Genomic DNA, 18,645 nt, shown 5'->3' with positions numbered 1-18,645 from the left:
GATCTCATTTGGGATGTATTGCTACCCATCAAAGTTGGCATTCTGTGTGGCATAATGTTTGTGACTTAGGCTGCAGTGCAGATATAAAGGGGAGGGCAGAACTTTAATAAGCATACTTTTCCATAGTCTCAATTTAGAAGTTAATGTGTGGTGAAACCCCCATAAAGGCCAACTTTCCTGATAAAGTCCCCTTTCAGGCAATCCTCCTAAAATTTCTAAGCACCTTAAAAAGCTGATCTTACCAATGTGATGATTGTCATGTTTCTGACCCTCAAAAGAATGCAGGATATGAGCTGTGGCCGATCATACTAGATGTAAGCAGGGAGTATTTACCTCACTGAGTTATGCTGTCAGTTCTTTATGTCTTTACCAGAGTCTGTAATGTTCCTGTTGTCAAATATTGTTCGATTTTGCAGTGCTCTAAATCAGTATATATTACTAGGATCCATATCGTTCAATTCTGATACATACATCTTTCTGCAGGTTGCTGACCTTGTGGATGTCTTCCAGGGGCCAGATTGGATCCGGAAACATTTCCAATAAAATTCTTCAGTGTACCACAGTAATTAGGTCTCCTCCTAAAATTTTTGCCTTTAATCCCTTATTGCAGATTCTGCAAGAAAATGCTCCTGTCGGATCCACATAACTGGATGTGGTGCCTGTTGTTAGACTGTGACTCTGCCACATGCAAATTTAGTTCATTAATGCATTGGAAGGCTACCAGTGAGTGGGAAATCATGCTATTTTTGGCTAAGGCCTGCAAAGACAGCTTACGTGTTCCCCTTCAAGTAAATCTCCAGAAAGGGAACGATCTACCAAAAGATCTCCTCAAGGAAAGGTTTCTGCTGCAGGCACCGTTTGGAGTCTTAACACCATTCCCGACCACATTGGCCAAACCTGCTCAGGTCAAGGCCTTATAGGTGACTACACTGGATTAATTCAACGTGGCTCCAGTACTCAGTGGGTCCCTAAGGGTGAGCCTGTTCCAGTGTGTTTTGCAACTCTGACCAGATGGCTCCCAACTCTGAGCCTTCACAAGCTCTGGCACCTGAAATTAAATAATCCTTGGCAAAAAGCCATATCCCGTTTGGTCGGTGCTGCCTGCAACCCCATCTCAAGCTTCACTTTTGGACCTATCCCTGGATCTGCCTTTGAACTCTACTGTATGGAAGAACTATTTTGGTCTGACTCAGTGCCTGGTGAAGGTATGGCTGTGCAGAAGACAGTAACTCTAACAAACTCTTTTTCCCTTACAACATTGATGCTGACATAGATCTTGTTTTACAAAGTGCAGGTGGCCAGCATGCTTCTTTAGGAACAGATTTCCCTTACCCCTTGGCCGCTTCTTCAGAAGACACTTCTACATTATTCACAGTGGTACCAAAAGCAACAGAAAATTTTCAGTTGGCTGTATGCTCCACTAAGGATAAACAACATTTTGACAGAAATATTTCAGCCACTCTCAATAGTTGCAGAACCCTTCCTTTCCTTCACTTGAAGCATTACTAAAACTTCTGGCTAACTTGAGAGAAACTTTTTTCCAGGCCCAGTGGTCCGCAGACAACCAGATTGCATAGACCTGCCCTTTGTGTATCGAATTTCTTTTCATTATACTCCTCATCAGAAATTCTAATGGGCCAAGCGTCCTCCTCACATTGAACCTAAATGCCTTTTCCCAGGGTCCCACGAGAGACGTACACATACACCAGGGGGAAGTCTTGCTTCCCTGTTGCTTCAAATGGCAAAGTTGGGCTAGCAGTTAAACTGCTCTTCCAGTCTGCAAATAGCGGGTTGGGTGTTCCATTTTACTTGTCTCAACCAGGGTGGCACAACCAGTGCTGCAATTCTGAGGGGTTACATGGCCTGGTATCCTGGGGTAACATTTACTAGGGACTTGCAGGTAAGCTAGCTCAGCCAATTCAACATCACGGTTTAAGGGTAAGGGCACAGGCACTGAGATCTGGTTAGCAGGCCTCAGTGCATTGAGTCAAAAACCCAGCAGCATCAGTCCACAAACCGGGGCGTGACCGTACAGAAAGAGACTTTTCCCTTACAGACCTCTCCGTTCATTAATCCTCAGTGAGATTTTAAACTTGAGTTGACTTTTTTAGTGACATCTCTATTCTAACTGATGCCTGGGTGCCGGTTTTAACTTCTCACTCTGAAGACTGTCTTTATGCAATGACTTCAACTTCAGACCCCCTGTTTGTCCACCTTTCACGGTATTCTGCCATGACAGCTTCGTCCTCTGTTCCTGCCTATTCATTTTACCTTATTTGGTATCTGCATTACATATGGACCAATCCATCTTTTTTCCCTCCTTCTAATTCCACTAAATAAGAGAAATAGATAACTAGGCTGAATACCAGACATTCAGTATCTCATTACATTGATCTTACTCTACAGAACAGAGTGGATCATCAGCTTTATGTGTGCTTTGTCAGAGGTAGGAAATGAAAGATAGTTACCAAGCACATCATTTCTCTTTGAGACATCCTTTTGTATCAAGATCTGATTGACATAGCCAAGAAAGACTTTCCGGTGGACATTCATGTCCACTCCAGTAGGGCCATGGTTGCTTCCACAGCTCTTACCAGAGCCTTTTCAGTGGCTATCATCTGCTGACCAGCCACATGGTCTGCCTTGCATACGTTTGCTAAACATTGCTGCTTCTCAGCCCAAGAATACAATGACCAATCCTTTGCATTTGTTCTGTTTAATTATTTCTTTGGTTAATGGGCATAACACAATCTCACTTCTTTGAAGTTACTACTTTAAGACTCATTAGTGAAGAGAGGAATATCTAGGAAGATGTGAAGTTACTTCTCTTCGTTAACAATATGTTCAATGGTATGTGTGGCTGTAGATACACATGGTTTGCATAAGTCTGCCGTCTAGTGTTGGTCTCGGAGTGTTGCAAGTTGTTTTTGCTCAAAGAATCTTTTGGAGTCACAGGATCGAGTGACTCCTCCTCTCGGTGATACTGCGCATGGGCATTGAGTCCTTTGTTAGATTGTTTTCTCTCTGCTGTCAGGTTTGGACATGTCTTCCTCTCGCTCTGGTATTCCTCAGCTCGTCTATTCTGAATTCTTCTTTTCCGTCAACGGTATTGTATTTCGGTCGCGTTATCACAATCTAGTGTACTCGATTCTAAGTTCTACATCGGGGGTCAGCTTACTGCCCTTTGGTGCGAAGGCACCCTTCTTGGGCCTACTCCTCCACGTGGTGTCGGGATATGCAGGGATGATGGAATGGACTCCATTTCGGTTTTGCCCTCAATGCCATTCGCAATACTCACACACCAACCAACACATGGTGTGTAACTTGTGCTTGTCCCCGATCATAAAGAAGAAAACTGCGATGCCTGTTGGTCTTTTGGATTGAAAAAGTGCCTCTGGGACCGAAGAGAGCATTGATTGGAGATGATGTGGAAGACACCGGATAGCACTCCTGATATTGTCTGGGAAGAGCATGCACAAGAACAGGTCTAACAGGAGGTGGCCTTCTCCATAGAAGATTCAGACTGGGGTGCTGAATCTGACATTGAAAGTCAGCCTCTCACCTCAGTGCAACCTGTGAGAACATCAGCCTTGACCTCCCATATAAAGACCCTAAAGAAGCCCTGCAACAGGTTGTCGTTCCACCACTGCCTTCGGGCCATGGTTGGATGCAAAAATTTGTTTTGGATGCCCTGCCTTCCGTCTCGGTACCGAAAATAGCCAAGACTAAGCCTTCGTTGGCATCAACCTCTGGCTCGGTAACATCTCACACAGTCTCGGGATCGAGTCGACCCTTCGATCCGAGTGTTTCGGCTCTGAGTAAGAAGCCTTTCACATCTGCTTCAGAGCCAACTACATCGAGCCTGTACAAAGTTTCCAGTCCGAAAACTTCGGAACCGAAGATTCTGTCTTCCAGAGACTCCACCCATTCCTTTGAAGCAGCTTCACCAGTAGAGCCAATCCTCGAAATAATGGATGTTCGTCAGTGTCAGCTCCATATCCGAAAGGGAACAGGAAGAATAATTGCTTCTCCTCCTGTCCCAATAAAGAAGAGACTTACTTTTCAAGAGACCTTGGAACACTGCTCCTCCTCCTAGAAAGGTCTCCCAGGACAATTCTCCAGTTCGACCTCAGCCTTCTCCACCTCACTCTCCTGTACTTCCTCCTTCTCCTCCACCATCTCCACAATCTCCTCTACCTATTGTTGAGCCACAATTTTCTCCCAAAGGTCACCACCACCTCAGGGAGATGATTTAGGGGACATTCCACAAGATCTTGACCCATGGGATTCATATGATCCAGATCCCGTATTACCTAATGATCCCATATCACCTCCTGAAGATGCAACTTCATATCAGCAGGTTATTGCACAGACAGCTGCATATCACAAAGTACAGATGCACTCTGACCCTTATTGAAGTGGATTTTCTCTTCGATACACTGACTACCACCCATGAAGAAAGTCAGTTTTTGCCTATGTTAGCAGGTGTGCTTAGACATGCCACAAACATTTTTAAAGAACTGTTAGGTCAAGAGTTGATATCCCAAGGGTCGATTATTAAAAAAAAAAAAAATAATAATAATAATATTAATCATATATATGTTCGATGGCATGTCTGCCATCTAGTGTTGGGCTTGGAGTGTTACAAGTTGTTTTTCTTCGAAGAAGTCTTTTTGAGTCACGGGACCGAGTGACTCCTCCCTTTTGGCTCCATTGCGCATGGGCGTCGACTCCATCTTAGATTGTTTTCTTTCCGCCATCGGGTTCGGACGTGTTCCTCTTCGCTCCGTATTTCGAATCGGGAAACTTAAAAAAGAATCTAAAATTTGTCGGTATTGTTTACATTCGCTACTGGTTTAGTTTTATCGTATCGGCACAGACATCAAGACCGCTTAGGCGGCCCTTCAGGTGCTTTTGCTCTTCATCAAGGCCTGGTCGGCCCGACCACTCCCGTTGTCGAACACTATTGGACCAGACCCCCTTCCGTTCCTGTCCTAAGTGTCACGCCAAGTATCCTTATACAGAGCAGCACCGGGTCTGTAACCTGTGTTTGTCGCCCGAACACAGAGATGATACTTGTGAAGCTTGCCGAGCGTTTCGATCTAAGAAGACCTTAAGAGATCAACCTGCAAGACGACTACAGATGGCGTCGAAGCCGAAACAACATATCGACGTCGAGGGAGAAGAGATGAGAATTTCCATCCAAGAATCGGACTCAGATGAATCCGATGGTGATCGACCTTCGACGGAGCGGCAAACAGTGAGTACACCTGCCCCGTCCCACACCCAGGGTCACACCAAAAAACTCAAGGCCATGGGGACGCCACTGCCAGAAGGCCATGGCTCAACCCACAGAAAACATGGTGACCAGGTAACATCGGCACCGAAAAAGGCCAAAGACTTCCGACTCCTGTCGAGAATCCGGCACCGAAAAAAGTCGGCAATGAGTACTCGAGTCGAAACCTCGAAAGAGCTTATCGGAACCGACAAAGACAATTACGATGGTACCGAAAAAAACGGCTTCGGAGCCGAAACGTTCTTCCTACACTGAAGAATAAGGGCTTTTTCTGCAGCTCAAAGAAAGACACAGATTTGAGCAGAAACTGGATTTAGAAGAACATGACCAAACACCACAAAGGTTACAAATCCAGAAGGACACAGGGAAGATACAAACCATCCCTCCACTCAAATCAAAAAGAAAACTGGCCTTTCAAGAGTCAGAGATGCAACTGAAAGCCAAAGTGGTTAGAGAAAAGTCACCACCACCACATTTCTCACCACAAACATCCCCACTACAATCACCACAATTGTCACCAGTGGGTACACCGATGGCGCAGTCACCCACACATACTGGGATGACTCAAGATGATGGGGATCCCTGGGATCTATACAACCCACCTATATCGGACAACAGCCCAGAGTGTTATCCAACCAAGCCTTCACCACCAGAGGACAGTACAGCATAGACGCAGGTACTAGCCAGAGCAGCTACGTTCCACAACGTAACAATGCACTCGGAACCGGTGGAGGATGACTTCCTGTTCAAAACTCTGGCATCCACACACGCATCCTACCAAAGTTTACCAATGTTACCGGGCATGCTGAAACACGCACAACAGGTCTTCCAAGACCCTGTAAAAGGGAGAGCCATCACACCAAGGGTCGAAAAGAAATATAAACAGCCCCCATCAGACCCAGTGTTTATTACTCAACAGCTCCCTCTGGACTCAGTGGTTGTAGAGGCTGCAAGAAAAAGGGCAAATTCACAATCATCAGGGGATGCGCCACCCCCTGATAAGGAGAGTAGAAAATTCGACTCAGCAGGAAAAAGAGTGGCATCGCAAGCAGCCAATCAGTGGCGAATTGCCAACTCACAGGCCTTACTTGCCCGCTACGACAGGGCATACTGGGACGAAATGCAAGACATCATCCAGCATTTGCCCAAAGAACACCAAAAACGAGCCCAACAAGTGGTCGAAGAAGGACAGGCCATATCAAATAACCAAATCTGGTCTGCCCTAGACTCTGCTGATACAGCAGCACGGACTGTCAACACAGCAGTGACTATTAGAAGGCAAGCATGGCTGCGAAGTTCTGGATTTAAGCAGAAATACAACAGGCAGTATTGAATATGCCGTTTAATCAACATCCGCTATTTGGGCCGGAAGTGGATATCGCAATTGAGAAGATGAAAAAAGACACGGACACGGCCAAAGCCAAGGGCGCGCTCTACTCCTCACAATACAGAGGAACATTTAGGAAACCACAGTTTGGGGGGGGAGTTTAGACAACAGCAATCACAACCATCCACCTCCCAAACAAAACCCACCTACCAATCTCAGTACCAGAGGGGGGTTTTGTGGTTCCTACAGAGGACAATTCCCAAGAGGAAGAGGGAAATTCCATCCCTCCAAGCCAAGCCCTAGCAAACAGTGACTTCAATGTCACACTTCCCCAACACTTATCACCGGTGGGGGGGAGGCTAACCAAATACAACCACAATTGGACACACATTACCACAGACACGTGGGTCCTATCAATTATCCAACATGGTTATTGCATAGAATTCACAACATTCCCTCCAGATGTTCCACCAAAACCTCACAAATTGTCTCCACAACACTTAGACCTATTACAAATAGAGGTCCAAGCACTGCTACAAAAACAAGCCATAGAGCTATTACCCTATCACAAGAAAGGGACAGGCATTTACTCCCTGTATTTCCTTATCCCAAAAAAAGACAAAACGTTAAGGCCTATCTTAGATCTCAGAACACTGAATCTCTTCATCAAATCAGATCATTTCCACATGGTAACACTTCAGGACGTAGTTCCCTTACTAAAACAAGGAGAATACATGACAACACTGGATCTCAAGGATGTGTATTTTCATATACCCATCCATCCATCTCACAGAAAATACCTCAGGTTTGTAATACAAGGCAAACATTACCAATTCAGAGTGTTGCCGTTCGGAATAACAACAGCCCCCAGGGTATTTACAAAATGCCTAGCTGTAGTAGCAGCTCATATAAGAAGACATCACATGCACATATTCCCATATCTGGACGATTGGCTAATAAAAGCCAACACTCAACAACAATGTCACCATCACACGCAATACATAATAGATACTCTACACAAACTAGGGTTTTCTATCAATTACCAAAAATCTCGTTTACGGCCATCCCAAATACAACAATATTTGGGAGCAACACTCAACACTCAAAAAGCAACTGCCACTCCAAGTCCACAAAGGGTGCAGTCGTTTCAAAATATAAAATCAAGCATTCAACCAAACCAACAATACACGGTCAGGTTTGTGATGAAACTATTAGGCATGATGTCCTCATGCATAGCTATTGTCCCAGACGCAAGGCTACACATGCGGCCCTTACAACAGTGCCTAGCAAAACAATGGACTCGGGCACTGGGTCAACTCCAAGATCTAGTGTTGATAGACCGCCAAACACACTCTTCGCTTCAATGGTGGAACCAGGTAAATTTAAACAAAGCGTGGCCTTTCCAAGACCCAGTGCCTCACGCCATTCTCACAACAGACGCATCCATGATTGGGTGGGGAGCACACCTCAACAATCGTAGCATACAAGGTCAGTGGGACAATCAGCAAAAACAACTCCACATAAATCATTTAGAACTGTTAGCAGTCTTTCTAGCAATAAAGGCCTTTCAACCCCTTCTAGCCCACAAACACATTCTTGTCAAAACAGACAATATGACAACAATGTATTATTTAAACAAACAGGGGGGGGACACACTCGTCACAGCTGTGTTTCTTAGCACAAAAAATTTGGCATTAGGCAATTCACAACAACATTCGCCTAATAGCACAATATATACCAGGAATTCACAATCAGTTAGCCGACAATCTCAGTCGAGATCACCAACAAACTCATGAGTGGGAAATACATCCCCAGATCCTACAATATCACTTCCACCACTGGGGGACACCAAACATAGATCTGTTTGCAACAAAAGAAAACGCAAAATGCCAAAATTTCGTGTCCAGATACCCCCACACCTTCAGTCCAAGGGCAATGCTCAATGGATCAGCTGGTCAGGGATATTTGCTTACGCTTTTCCCCCTCTCCCGCTCATTCCTTATCTGGTCAACAAACTGAGTCAAAACAAACTCAAACTAATACTTATAGCACCAACTTGGGCATGCCAACCCTGGTACACAACACTGTTGGACCTATCTGTGGTACCCCACATCAAACTACCAAACGGACCAGATCTGTTAACTCAACACACCAACAGATCAGACACCCGAATCTAGCATCGCTCAACCTAGCAATCTAGGATTTGGATACCTAAACCTTTCCAAAGAGTGTATGGAGGTCATTAAACAAGCAAGAAAACCCACAACAAGACATTGTTACGCTAACAAATGGAAAAGGTTTGTCTGCTATTGCCAGGCTAATCAAATTATGCCATTAAACGCCTCCACACAAAACACTGTAAGTTATTTACTACACTTACAAAAGTCCAGTCTGGCCTTCTCTTCCATTAAAATACATCTCACTGCAATATCTGCTTATTTGCAGATTAAACATTCAAAATCTCTTTTTAGAATCCCAGTTATTAAATCCTTTATGGAAGGACTAAAAAGAATCATACCCCCAAGGACACCGCCAGTACCTTCGTGGAATCTTAATATTGTATTAACACGACTCATGGGCCCACCATTTGAACCCATGCATTCTTGTCAAATACAATTTTTTACTTCAAAAGTAGCTTTTCTAATAGCTATCACTTCACTTCGAAGAGTTAGCGAAATACAGTCGTTTACTATTCAAGAACCATTCATACAAATACATAAACATAAAGTGGTTCTTAGGACAAATCCACAATTCTTACCAAAAGTCATATCACCGTTTCATCTAAACCAAACGGTGGAACTCCCAGTCTTTTTTCCACAGCCAGACTCAGTAGCAGAAAGGGCATTGCATACATTAGACATAAAAAGAGCACTAATGTATTACATTGACAGAACAAAACAATTTCGTTAAACAAAACAATTGTTTGTAGCTTTCCAAAAACCACATGCAGGTAACCCTATATCCAAACAAGGCATTGCCAGATGGATAGTTAATTGCATTCAAACTTGCTACCTTAAAGCTAAAAGGGAATTACCCATTACTCCAATGGCACACTCCACTAGAAAGAAAGGCGCCACAATGGCTTTTCTTGGTAATATACTAATGACAGAAATTTGTAAAGCAGCCACCTGGTCTACGCCCCATACATTTACTAAGCATTACTGTGTAGATGTGTTGGCAACACAACAAGCCACAGTTGGATAAGCTGTATTAAGATCATTATTTCAGACAACTTCAACTCCTACAGGCTAAACCACCGCTTTTGGGGAGGTCACTGCTTTGTCGTCTAGGCACAGCATGTGTATCTGCAGCTACACATGCCATCGAACGGAAAATGTCACTTACCCAGTGTACATCTGTTCGTAGCATGTTGCGCTGCAGACTCACATGCGCCCTCCCACCTCCCCGGGAGCCTGTAGCCATTTTAGTTGAATGAAAATTGTAAATATGTATAGAATTTTTAACTTTACTACACACTATGTACATACACATCTACTCCATGGCATGGGCACCTCTAGTATCCTTACTTCACAACTCCTACCTCACCCTCTGAGGGGAAAACAATCTAAGATGGAGTCGACGCCCATGCGCAATGGACCCGAAAGGGAGGAGTCACTCGGTCCCGTGACTTGAAAAGTCTTCTTCGAAGAAAAACAACTTGTAACACTCCGAGGCCAACACTAGATGGCAGGAACAGTGCACAGCATGTGAATCTGCAGCGCAACATGCCACGAACAGATGTACACTGGGTAAGTGAACTTTTCCATATATAAGGTAGCACCTACAGACCCTATATTTATTAGATCACAAATACCTCCTAACTGTATAGTTGACAGCACTGCACGAAAACTTGCTAACAGCCAATCAACGGGAGATGCTCCCCCCGATAAAGAGAGCAAAAAACTAGATGCAGCAGGGAAAAGAGTGGCTGCACAAGCTATCAATCATTGGTGTATCGCCAATTCACAGGCACTTTTGGCGCACGTTACAATAGGGCCCACTGGGACAAGGTAGAGTATCTTCTCCAGTACCTCCCAGAGGAGCCACTGATGCAGCTGATATCTCAGCACATGGTTTTAATAGAAGTATTATTATTATAAGGCATGCTTGGCTTAGATGTTCAGGCTTCAAGCCAGAAATTGAGCAGGTGGGTCTCAACATGCCTTTAGGCAGGGAACACTTGTTTGGTCAAGAGGTTGACTCCACCATAGAAAAGCTCAAGAAGGAATCTATGGGGGCCCTACTCACCACACAACAAAGGAATAATTTTCGCCATCCACAATTCAGGGGAGGCTTCAAATCATCATCTACCGAGCCTTCCACCCCCCAAACCAAGCGAGGCACCCATTACCATAATAAAGGTTCCTTCTGAGGTTGCTACAGAGGTGCAAATAATAAAGGTAGAGGAAAGGCGTCCACCTCCAGAAGGTCGGCCTCTAACACACACCAGTGACTACTCACACCTTTCGCCAGCTCACACTTCTCCTGTAGGGCGAAGACTACTGCATTTTGTGTCCACAATGGTCCAATATCACCACAGATAAGTGGGTTCTATCAATTACCCAACATCGTTACTGCCTAGAACTCATCTCCACTCCACCAAATATTCTTCCTTGCACTCACAAACTTTCACATGCCCATCTTACTCTTTTAAAAGAAGAGGTACAGTCCCTTCTTCTCAAAGGGGCTATAGAGCCAGCTCCCCTCTCAAAGCAAGGGCTAGGAGTATATTCCCTATATCTCCTTATAGCAAAGAAAGATGGGTCATAACACTCAGTCTGTACATTCTCTCAGAGCATTTCCATATGGTTACTCTCCAAGATATCATTCCCCTATTACAGCAAGATGACTTTATGTCCACGTTAGATCTGAAGGAAGGACACTTACTTTCACATTCCCATTCATTCAGAACACGGCAAATACCTCAGATTATCAATTCAAGGTTTTACCATTAGGGGGGGTCACCATCGCTCCCAGGGTCTTCACAAAATTTCTAGCGGTAGATGCAGCATTCCTCAGAAGATAACACATCCATTTCTTCCCCTACTTGGACTACTGGCTCATCAAAGCCAGTACCATCCAACAATGTTAGCGTCACACTCAACACACAGTAGACTTTCACACCTTGGGATTCACTCTCAACTTTCTCAAATCCCACCTTCAACCTTTATAGATACGGCCCTATCTTGGGGCAGTTCTCAATGCCTAGACAGCATTGGCATATCCAAGCCCAACTCAAATTCAGACTTTTTTCTCTCCCAACTACAAGAAAATGTACACGCTGAGAACAATGATGCAGCTACTAGTGATGATGGCGTCATTTATTGCCATCCTTCCCCATGCCAGACTACACATGCGTCCCTTACAGTGGTGTATATCTTGTCAGTGATCTCAGTCACAAGGTCATCTCAAAGATCTAGTGTTGGTGGATCGCAAGGCTCACTGCTGTCTGCAATGGTAGAATCCCACCAACCTTTCCAAGGGGCTTCCCTTTCAAGACCCTGTGCCTCAAGTCACTCTTACTACCCATGCACCACATGAGGGAGCTCACCTCATCAACCTCACAATACAAGGTATGTGGGATCCATTCAACAAACTTCTTACATCAACTACTTGGAGTTACGGGCAGTCTTTCTAGCACTCAAAGCCATTCTACCACAACTCTCCCACATAGTAGTTCTAGTCTGCACAGACAACATGACAGCCAATTATTATCTACAAAAACAGGGGGACACACGCTCTTCTCAATTGTCCCTTCTAACTCAGACAATTTGGAAATGGATAATTCACCACCGCATTCACTTACTGGCATAATATCTTCCAGGAATGGACAATTAGTTTGCAGACCTCCTCGGTAGGATGTAGCAACAAGTCAGCGAATGGGAACTTCACCCACAAGTACTTCACCAATACTTTCAAAGGTGGAAAATACCACTCTTTGCCACCGCAGAAAGTTTAAAATGCCAAAACTTCACGACCAGATACCAACACACTAGTCCAAGGGCACTGCTCTACCGATTAATTGGTCAGGGATATTTGCTTACGCTTTTCCTCCTCTTCCACTCATTCCGTCACTAGTTCGCAAAATGAAGCACACATCACTCACCATGATCCTTTTAGCACCCACATGGGCATGTCAACTTTGGTTCACAACACTGTTGGATCTGTCTGTAGTTCCTCACGAGAAACAGGCCGGACCTTGTCCTCAAAGGCAAGGCCAAATCAGACATCAAGTACCCAAGGCACTCAATCTTGTGATATGGCTCATGAAGTCATAGTTTGGTTATTTGAATCTTCCCTCCGAATGTATGGAAATTCTTAAAGAGGTGCATAAACCTACAACTAGACAGTGTTATGCTGCAAAATGGAAATGTTTTGTCTGCTACTGTCAACCTAAATACATAGACCCACTCAAAGCCTCAATTCAAGACATTGTTTGTTGTCTCCTATATTTACGAAAGGCAAACCTGACATATTCATCTATTAGACTTCATTTAGCATCTCTAGCTGCTTACCTCCAAAATGGACAAAATCTCACCTCATTCAGGATTCCAGTTATCAAAACCTTCATGAGAGGCTTCAAAGAAGTAATTCCACCCAGGTTTCCCCCAGTCCCATCATGTAACCTTAATGTTGTACTTACTAGACACATGGGTCCACCTTTTGAGCCTATGCACTCCTGTTCTTTGCAATTCCGTTCATGAAAAGTAGCCTTTTTATTAGCTATCACTTCTCTAAGATGTGTAAGTGAAATACAGGCTCTAACTTTAGAAGAACCATTTTTCCAGTTACACAAAGATAGGGTAGTTCTTAGGACAAACCCTAACTTCCTTCCAAAAGTAGTTTTACCATTTCACATTAATCAATCAATTGAGTTACCTGCCTTTTTCCCACAGCCAGAATCCGTTGCAGAGAGCGCTCTTCCCACACTAGATGTTAAAGGGGCTCTTATGTATTACATTGATATGACTAAAACTTTAGGAAATCTAAACAGATTTTTGTAGCGTTTTCCATGACTCATAAAGGCCATCCAATTTAAAAAAAAAAAAAAAAAAAAAAAAAAAAAAAAAAAAAGGGGGCATAGCCAGATGGATAGTTGTGTATTCGATCTTGCTATCTTCAAGCCAAAATATAGTTACCTAGCACTCCCAGAGCTCATTCCACAAGAAAAAAAGAGTGTTCCGTGGCTTTTTTTTAAATTAACTTTCCAATAGCAGACATTTGTAAGGCTGCTACTTGGTCTACACCACATACATTTACTAAACACTATTGTGTAGACATTTTAGCACGGCAACAAGCTAATGTTGGTGAAGCGGTGCTCAGGACACTTTTTCAACCTACTTCAACTCCTACAGGCTAGCCACCGCTTACTTGGAGGGGGCTGCTTTATAGTCTATGGAAAGCATGTGTATCTACAGCCACACATGCCATCAAACTGAAAATGTTACTTACCCAATAGAAATCTGTTTGTGGCATGTAGTGAGGTAGATTCACATACACCCTCCCTCCTCCACAGTAGCCTGTGGTTGTTGTAGTGGCATTATTATATAAAGAATGTATATAGGTATATACAGTGCATGGACATCTCTTTTCCTTAATAAAAATATATATATATATGTATATATATATATATATATATATCTTACCTCACCCGACTGCAGGAAAACAATCTAACAAAGGACTCGATGTCCATGCGCATTATCACTGAGAAGAGGAGTCACTCGATCTCATGACTCAAAAAAATATTTTTAGCAAAAAGAACTTGCAACACTCCAAGCCTGACACTAGATGGCGGACTTAGGCAAAGCATGTAAATCTACAGCACTACATGCCACGAACAGATGTCTGCTGGGTAAGTAACATTTTCCTTCTTGTGGATACTGATGACTTAGTGCTGTAATTAACTTATAAAGGTATACAAACAAACATTGGTTGCTATATCTAATTCTCTCCTGGTTCCTCTCTGCACAATTTAGTGAGGTTTGGGAAAAGTTCCAAGAACTGATGTCAGCTTGGAGGTGCTCAAGAGCTTAAGCAGGCTACAAAAGCTTTCCAGATTCAGTCTGGTGCTTGGAGGATATTTATAAGATGAGAAATCTGTAGTTGGAACATATACCCACCAGAAAAATTACTACTGAAAATAAGCCACTTTTTTGATAGCAGTATTTGCCAGATTCTAGAAAGCCATACAACCAGTGTTTAATTTGTGAAAGAAAGAGTGCCAGTTCCGGAAGCTTTGCTCAGAAGCCAGCAGTGGGTGCAATTAAATGTTGGTTTGCTAAATATCAACGCTTGTAGTCTTCAACCACCTCATGCCTCTCCTCCGTCTTTCAGATTTGTTTTTTTTCCCCTGTCCTAATCTGGATAAATATCTGATTTGGAAAAACAAGTGCTGTTCCCTAAAACTAAGTGCTGTGTGCCCTCCATCAGCAACCATCGACTCAAATTAAGCACTATGTATAATATGTATTCCCAGCTGGACACAAGTGTGTCGTGCTTAGGCTCCCTTCAGTATCATGATTCTGCCTTCTTTACTCCAAAAGAGATACTTCTTTCTCAACAAAAAGTTTTTAACCAGTAAATAAAATTACCAGTTAGTAATTCTAGCAACTCTAGCAAAAAACAATTTACATATTCTTCCTTACATCAGGCAGGTTGAAGGCAATCAGGTTGATGTCGAGTTTCCTTTCATCCTGATATCTTTTTTGATTTGTCAATTTCCAGTGCAAAGATAATCTGACTTATAATGTCCAGTTTGCCTCAGAAGTATGGATTTTTTCAGCATCGTCTTCAAATAGGATGTCTGAATACGTTGGCTCACTGTGCCTTGTAATGCAAGTGTTGTAGTTTGGACTCCTGCTCTGAGCAAGACTGCTGGTTTAAGGATGACAGTACTTTTGTTTGTAGGAAACTACGTCTTCTACAACAAGTCGCAACTGTTATCCCAACCTTACCGACTCACTAGCAGTACCTCACTAGAAACACAATAGTAAAAGGTGATTTATGGCAGCCGTTACACATGGACTCGAGGATAAGATATCTCAGGGAGTGTCGTGGTTAAACGGAGATTACCCTTTTCTCACAGATATATTATGTCTCATACAAACACAGGCAACAATGACACAGATGCAGTAGAGTTACAATAGTTTTTATTTAACATAACTGCAATTTGCGATAAGTTGCATGGGCTGCAATGATTAGGATAATGAGTAAAGCAAGAAACAGAACTGTGAAGACAAGAGTCATTGTTATAAAGACCCCCATCATCTTGCAATATGTAGGAAAGTATATGAGATGTAATATGCCCTAATACCCTAATATGAAAAGGCCTAACCTCCTACCTAAAGGAGAGCTGGGTTTGTTAAACCTAATCTGCCAATGCCATGTCCATGAGAGGAGCCCCCAACCCTCGTTACCTTGGAATGAGGTCTCTATCTCAGACTCCGCAGGGAGACGAAGACTGGGTCAGCGTCAAGACGACGTGCAGCATCGGTATCAGCGATGGTGGCGATGCCCTCTGGTCAGAATCCCCCTGATTATCTGTCTAAAGTGTGATGTATTTATACAGATCTACAAGGTCCCCTGACGTAGGTGTGTTCCTAAACAATAGATAACAGACATGCTTGGGACGGCAATTAATATCAACAATCCCTCGAAAGTATAGAGAGGGAAAATCCCGAAGTGTGAACACCTACTGTTTGTTTGTCTTTGGTGCTTGGTCTTGGCGCGGTGACACTGATAATTTTACCCATAACAAGTGGCCTAACTATAAACAAGGCAGCCATCTTAAAAGAAATAAATAATTAAATGGGCTAAGACAGAGCAAGCTAAGTAGGTTAAAAGTCACTAGGTGACGGGGGCACGAGTCTACAAGCCAGAGGCTAAGCTAACTCCTGTTATCCCATTAAAATGAACTAGGATTCACTACACAAGCGTGCTTCTCTTTTTCTCTGCTTCCACCCAGTGTGGCACTCCTCTCCCTCCTGATACTGGCATCCACAGGCAGAAAAGGGAAGGACTTCCTTCCTGCTGAGTGTCATCAGACCAATCCTGGAGCTGCTCTCATCCTGTTTTCAATGCGAGAGCAGCTCCAGGATTGGTTGGAGCAGGCAAATTCAGCGCTCATTTTGAGGCTAGGGACCTGTGCCAGCAATCCCCAGCTGTTTCACAGCTTTTGGATTGCTGGGTCGGGCTGGCTGTTTCTAGACAGCCGGCCAATTGGCCATGCGCACCGTAGACCCAGCAGTCATCTTGCAATTGCAGTATTCAGATCTTGCTGACGAATTAAGATTTATTTGTGTTTGCTTGCTGCACTCGCAGCAAGCGGGACAACGCTTCTCTGCCCTTGAAGAGGAACCACCCCTGAATTTGTGTTAAATCATTGAGAGAAAATACTAAGCATGTCATACCCTGGGCTGCGCTGTCATACAAAATTCCCAGCAATTGCCGGCACTAGCTGCTGACACTTGTAAAAGAAGACTGCAAGTGTGGGGCATAAGAAAAGCAGCATAGCGACTAACTGGATAGTCCAATGTTTTAAAACTCTGCAAGACTACACTGGTATAATAAAAGCTCTGCACAAGTCTAATATTAATATGGTTTTGTATAAGTATTGCTGAAGTTCTTTTGTGATATAGTAGCACATCTGATCTACAGGTGTTAGTTACTATTACCCACCTTAGTGATGCTCAGTTTATCATCTTTGTAAGTATGAAAAGCTAAGTCTGCTTTGCCAGTATTCAGACTGAACTGCAATCCACACTGATAACAGATTTTAAGTTTGCGCTAAGGCCATAAAACAGCTGCATCTGCAGATATTTTTGCAATCCCAAGTTGCCGCTTTTAATAAGGATTTACCACAGTGATATATATATATATATATTATTTTTTTTTGCCTTTCTCAAAAAATTCAAAATGTGCTGTCAATCTTGTATCTGCTCTATAAAACTGAGATGGAACTTTTTTCTTTGTTGCACCAGTCTGTCGTCTCGGGGGTGATTTGGAATATTGCGATGGAGGATTTTGTAACATTGATGCTGCCTGTCATTCTCATGACTGTCATATGATACATTGGAAGTAGAAATTTCTTTTTGTTTTCATGAACTGATATTTTCCAGAATCAGATGAAAAGAAAGGTCATGATCTGACGTATTTAAACTTTTCTTTACTTTAAGCTGAAGGAAAATATTGCAAGTTCTACAGAGACACAGCATCAGTTGGATAAAGCAAGGCAGCAGTACCAGGAGCAGCAGACACTACAGCAAAGCACAACGGCGAAGTTACGAGAAGCCCAGGTAGAAACCTGTATGCTGTTTAAGATCTAAGATTTAGGACTGATTGTTGAGTTCTTCAATGGTGACAAGATGCTTCTGGTATAATGTGAAGAACTGTATTCAAATGAAGGCACCAACCATGGAAAGCAGCCTCCTTCTTCAACTCACCCACTCCAACTGTGTCTCCCTTAGAATGCTTCCCACCTAATGATTGCATGATGACCCATAATAGTCAGAATGAACGATCCTCTGTGTTCGAAGTCTATCATTAAGTTCCACACTGGTGCATATGTCATTTCTCAAGTCAGAGATCTTCTCTTTAACTTACTCAGGTAGGATTGACCTGCACGTATTTTATTTTATCCCTTGCACAAAAAGACAGTATAGGGCACAATAGCCAGCAAGGGTGGGTAGGGATGCACGGCTTTTAAGAATGCTCCAGACCCATTAGGGCTTAGAAATAAGGGCAGAAACATGTTGGCCTTGCAATAGGTAGTTTGAGTCATAATCCTCAAATAACCATCCTTTTTTATTGTTGTTTTTAATATTACCTGAAGTCCTCATTGAATAAAGGTGATTCGCCAGAGAACTGCAAGGTATTTTTAAACTTGTTTATCTGGATCCCAGTCTTATCTAGCAGTTTATTTATCTAAGAACTCCCTTCTGTTTTGAATCCATCCGGAGGTTAAATCCGCCCTGGTGACACCGCCCTACCAGGGTGGGGAGAGGCAGCCGATGATGAAGCATGA

General features: G+C 43.3%; 1 protein-coding gene across 1 annotated transcript in view; it reads left to right on the top strand.

Annotated features, from left to right (window-relative positions):
• EEA1 (early endosome antigen 1) overlaps positions 1-18,645 on the top strand; it is a 497,109-nt gene that overhangs the window by 145,404 nt on the left and 333,060 nt on the right. Inside the window, exon 13 of the mRNA XM_069228969.1 lies at positions 17,798-17,917. Within this exon, the coding sequence (XP_069085070.1) occupies positions 17,798-17,917 (120 nt within the window). The remainder of the gene's footprint in view (positions 1-17,797; positions 17,918-18,645) is intronic.

Source organism: Pleurodeles waltl, chromosome 4_1, assembly GCF_031143425.1.
Source record: "Pleurodeles waltl isolate 20211129_DDA chromosome 4_1, aPleWal1.hap1.20221129, whole genome shotgun sequence".
NCBI classification, from domain to species: Eukaryota; Metazoa; Chordata; class Amphibia; order Caudata; family Salamandridae; genus Pleurodeles; species Pleurodeles waltl.
This window is presented reverse-complemented; position numbering and strand designations above follow the sequence as displayed.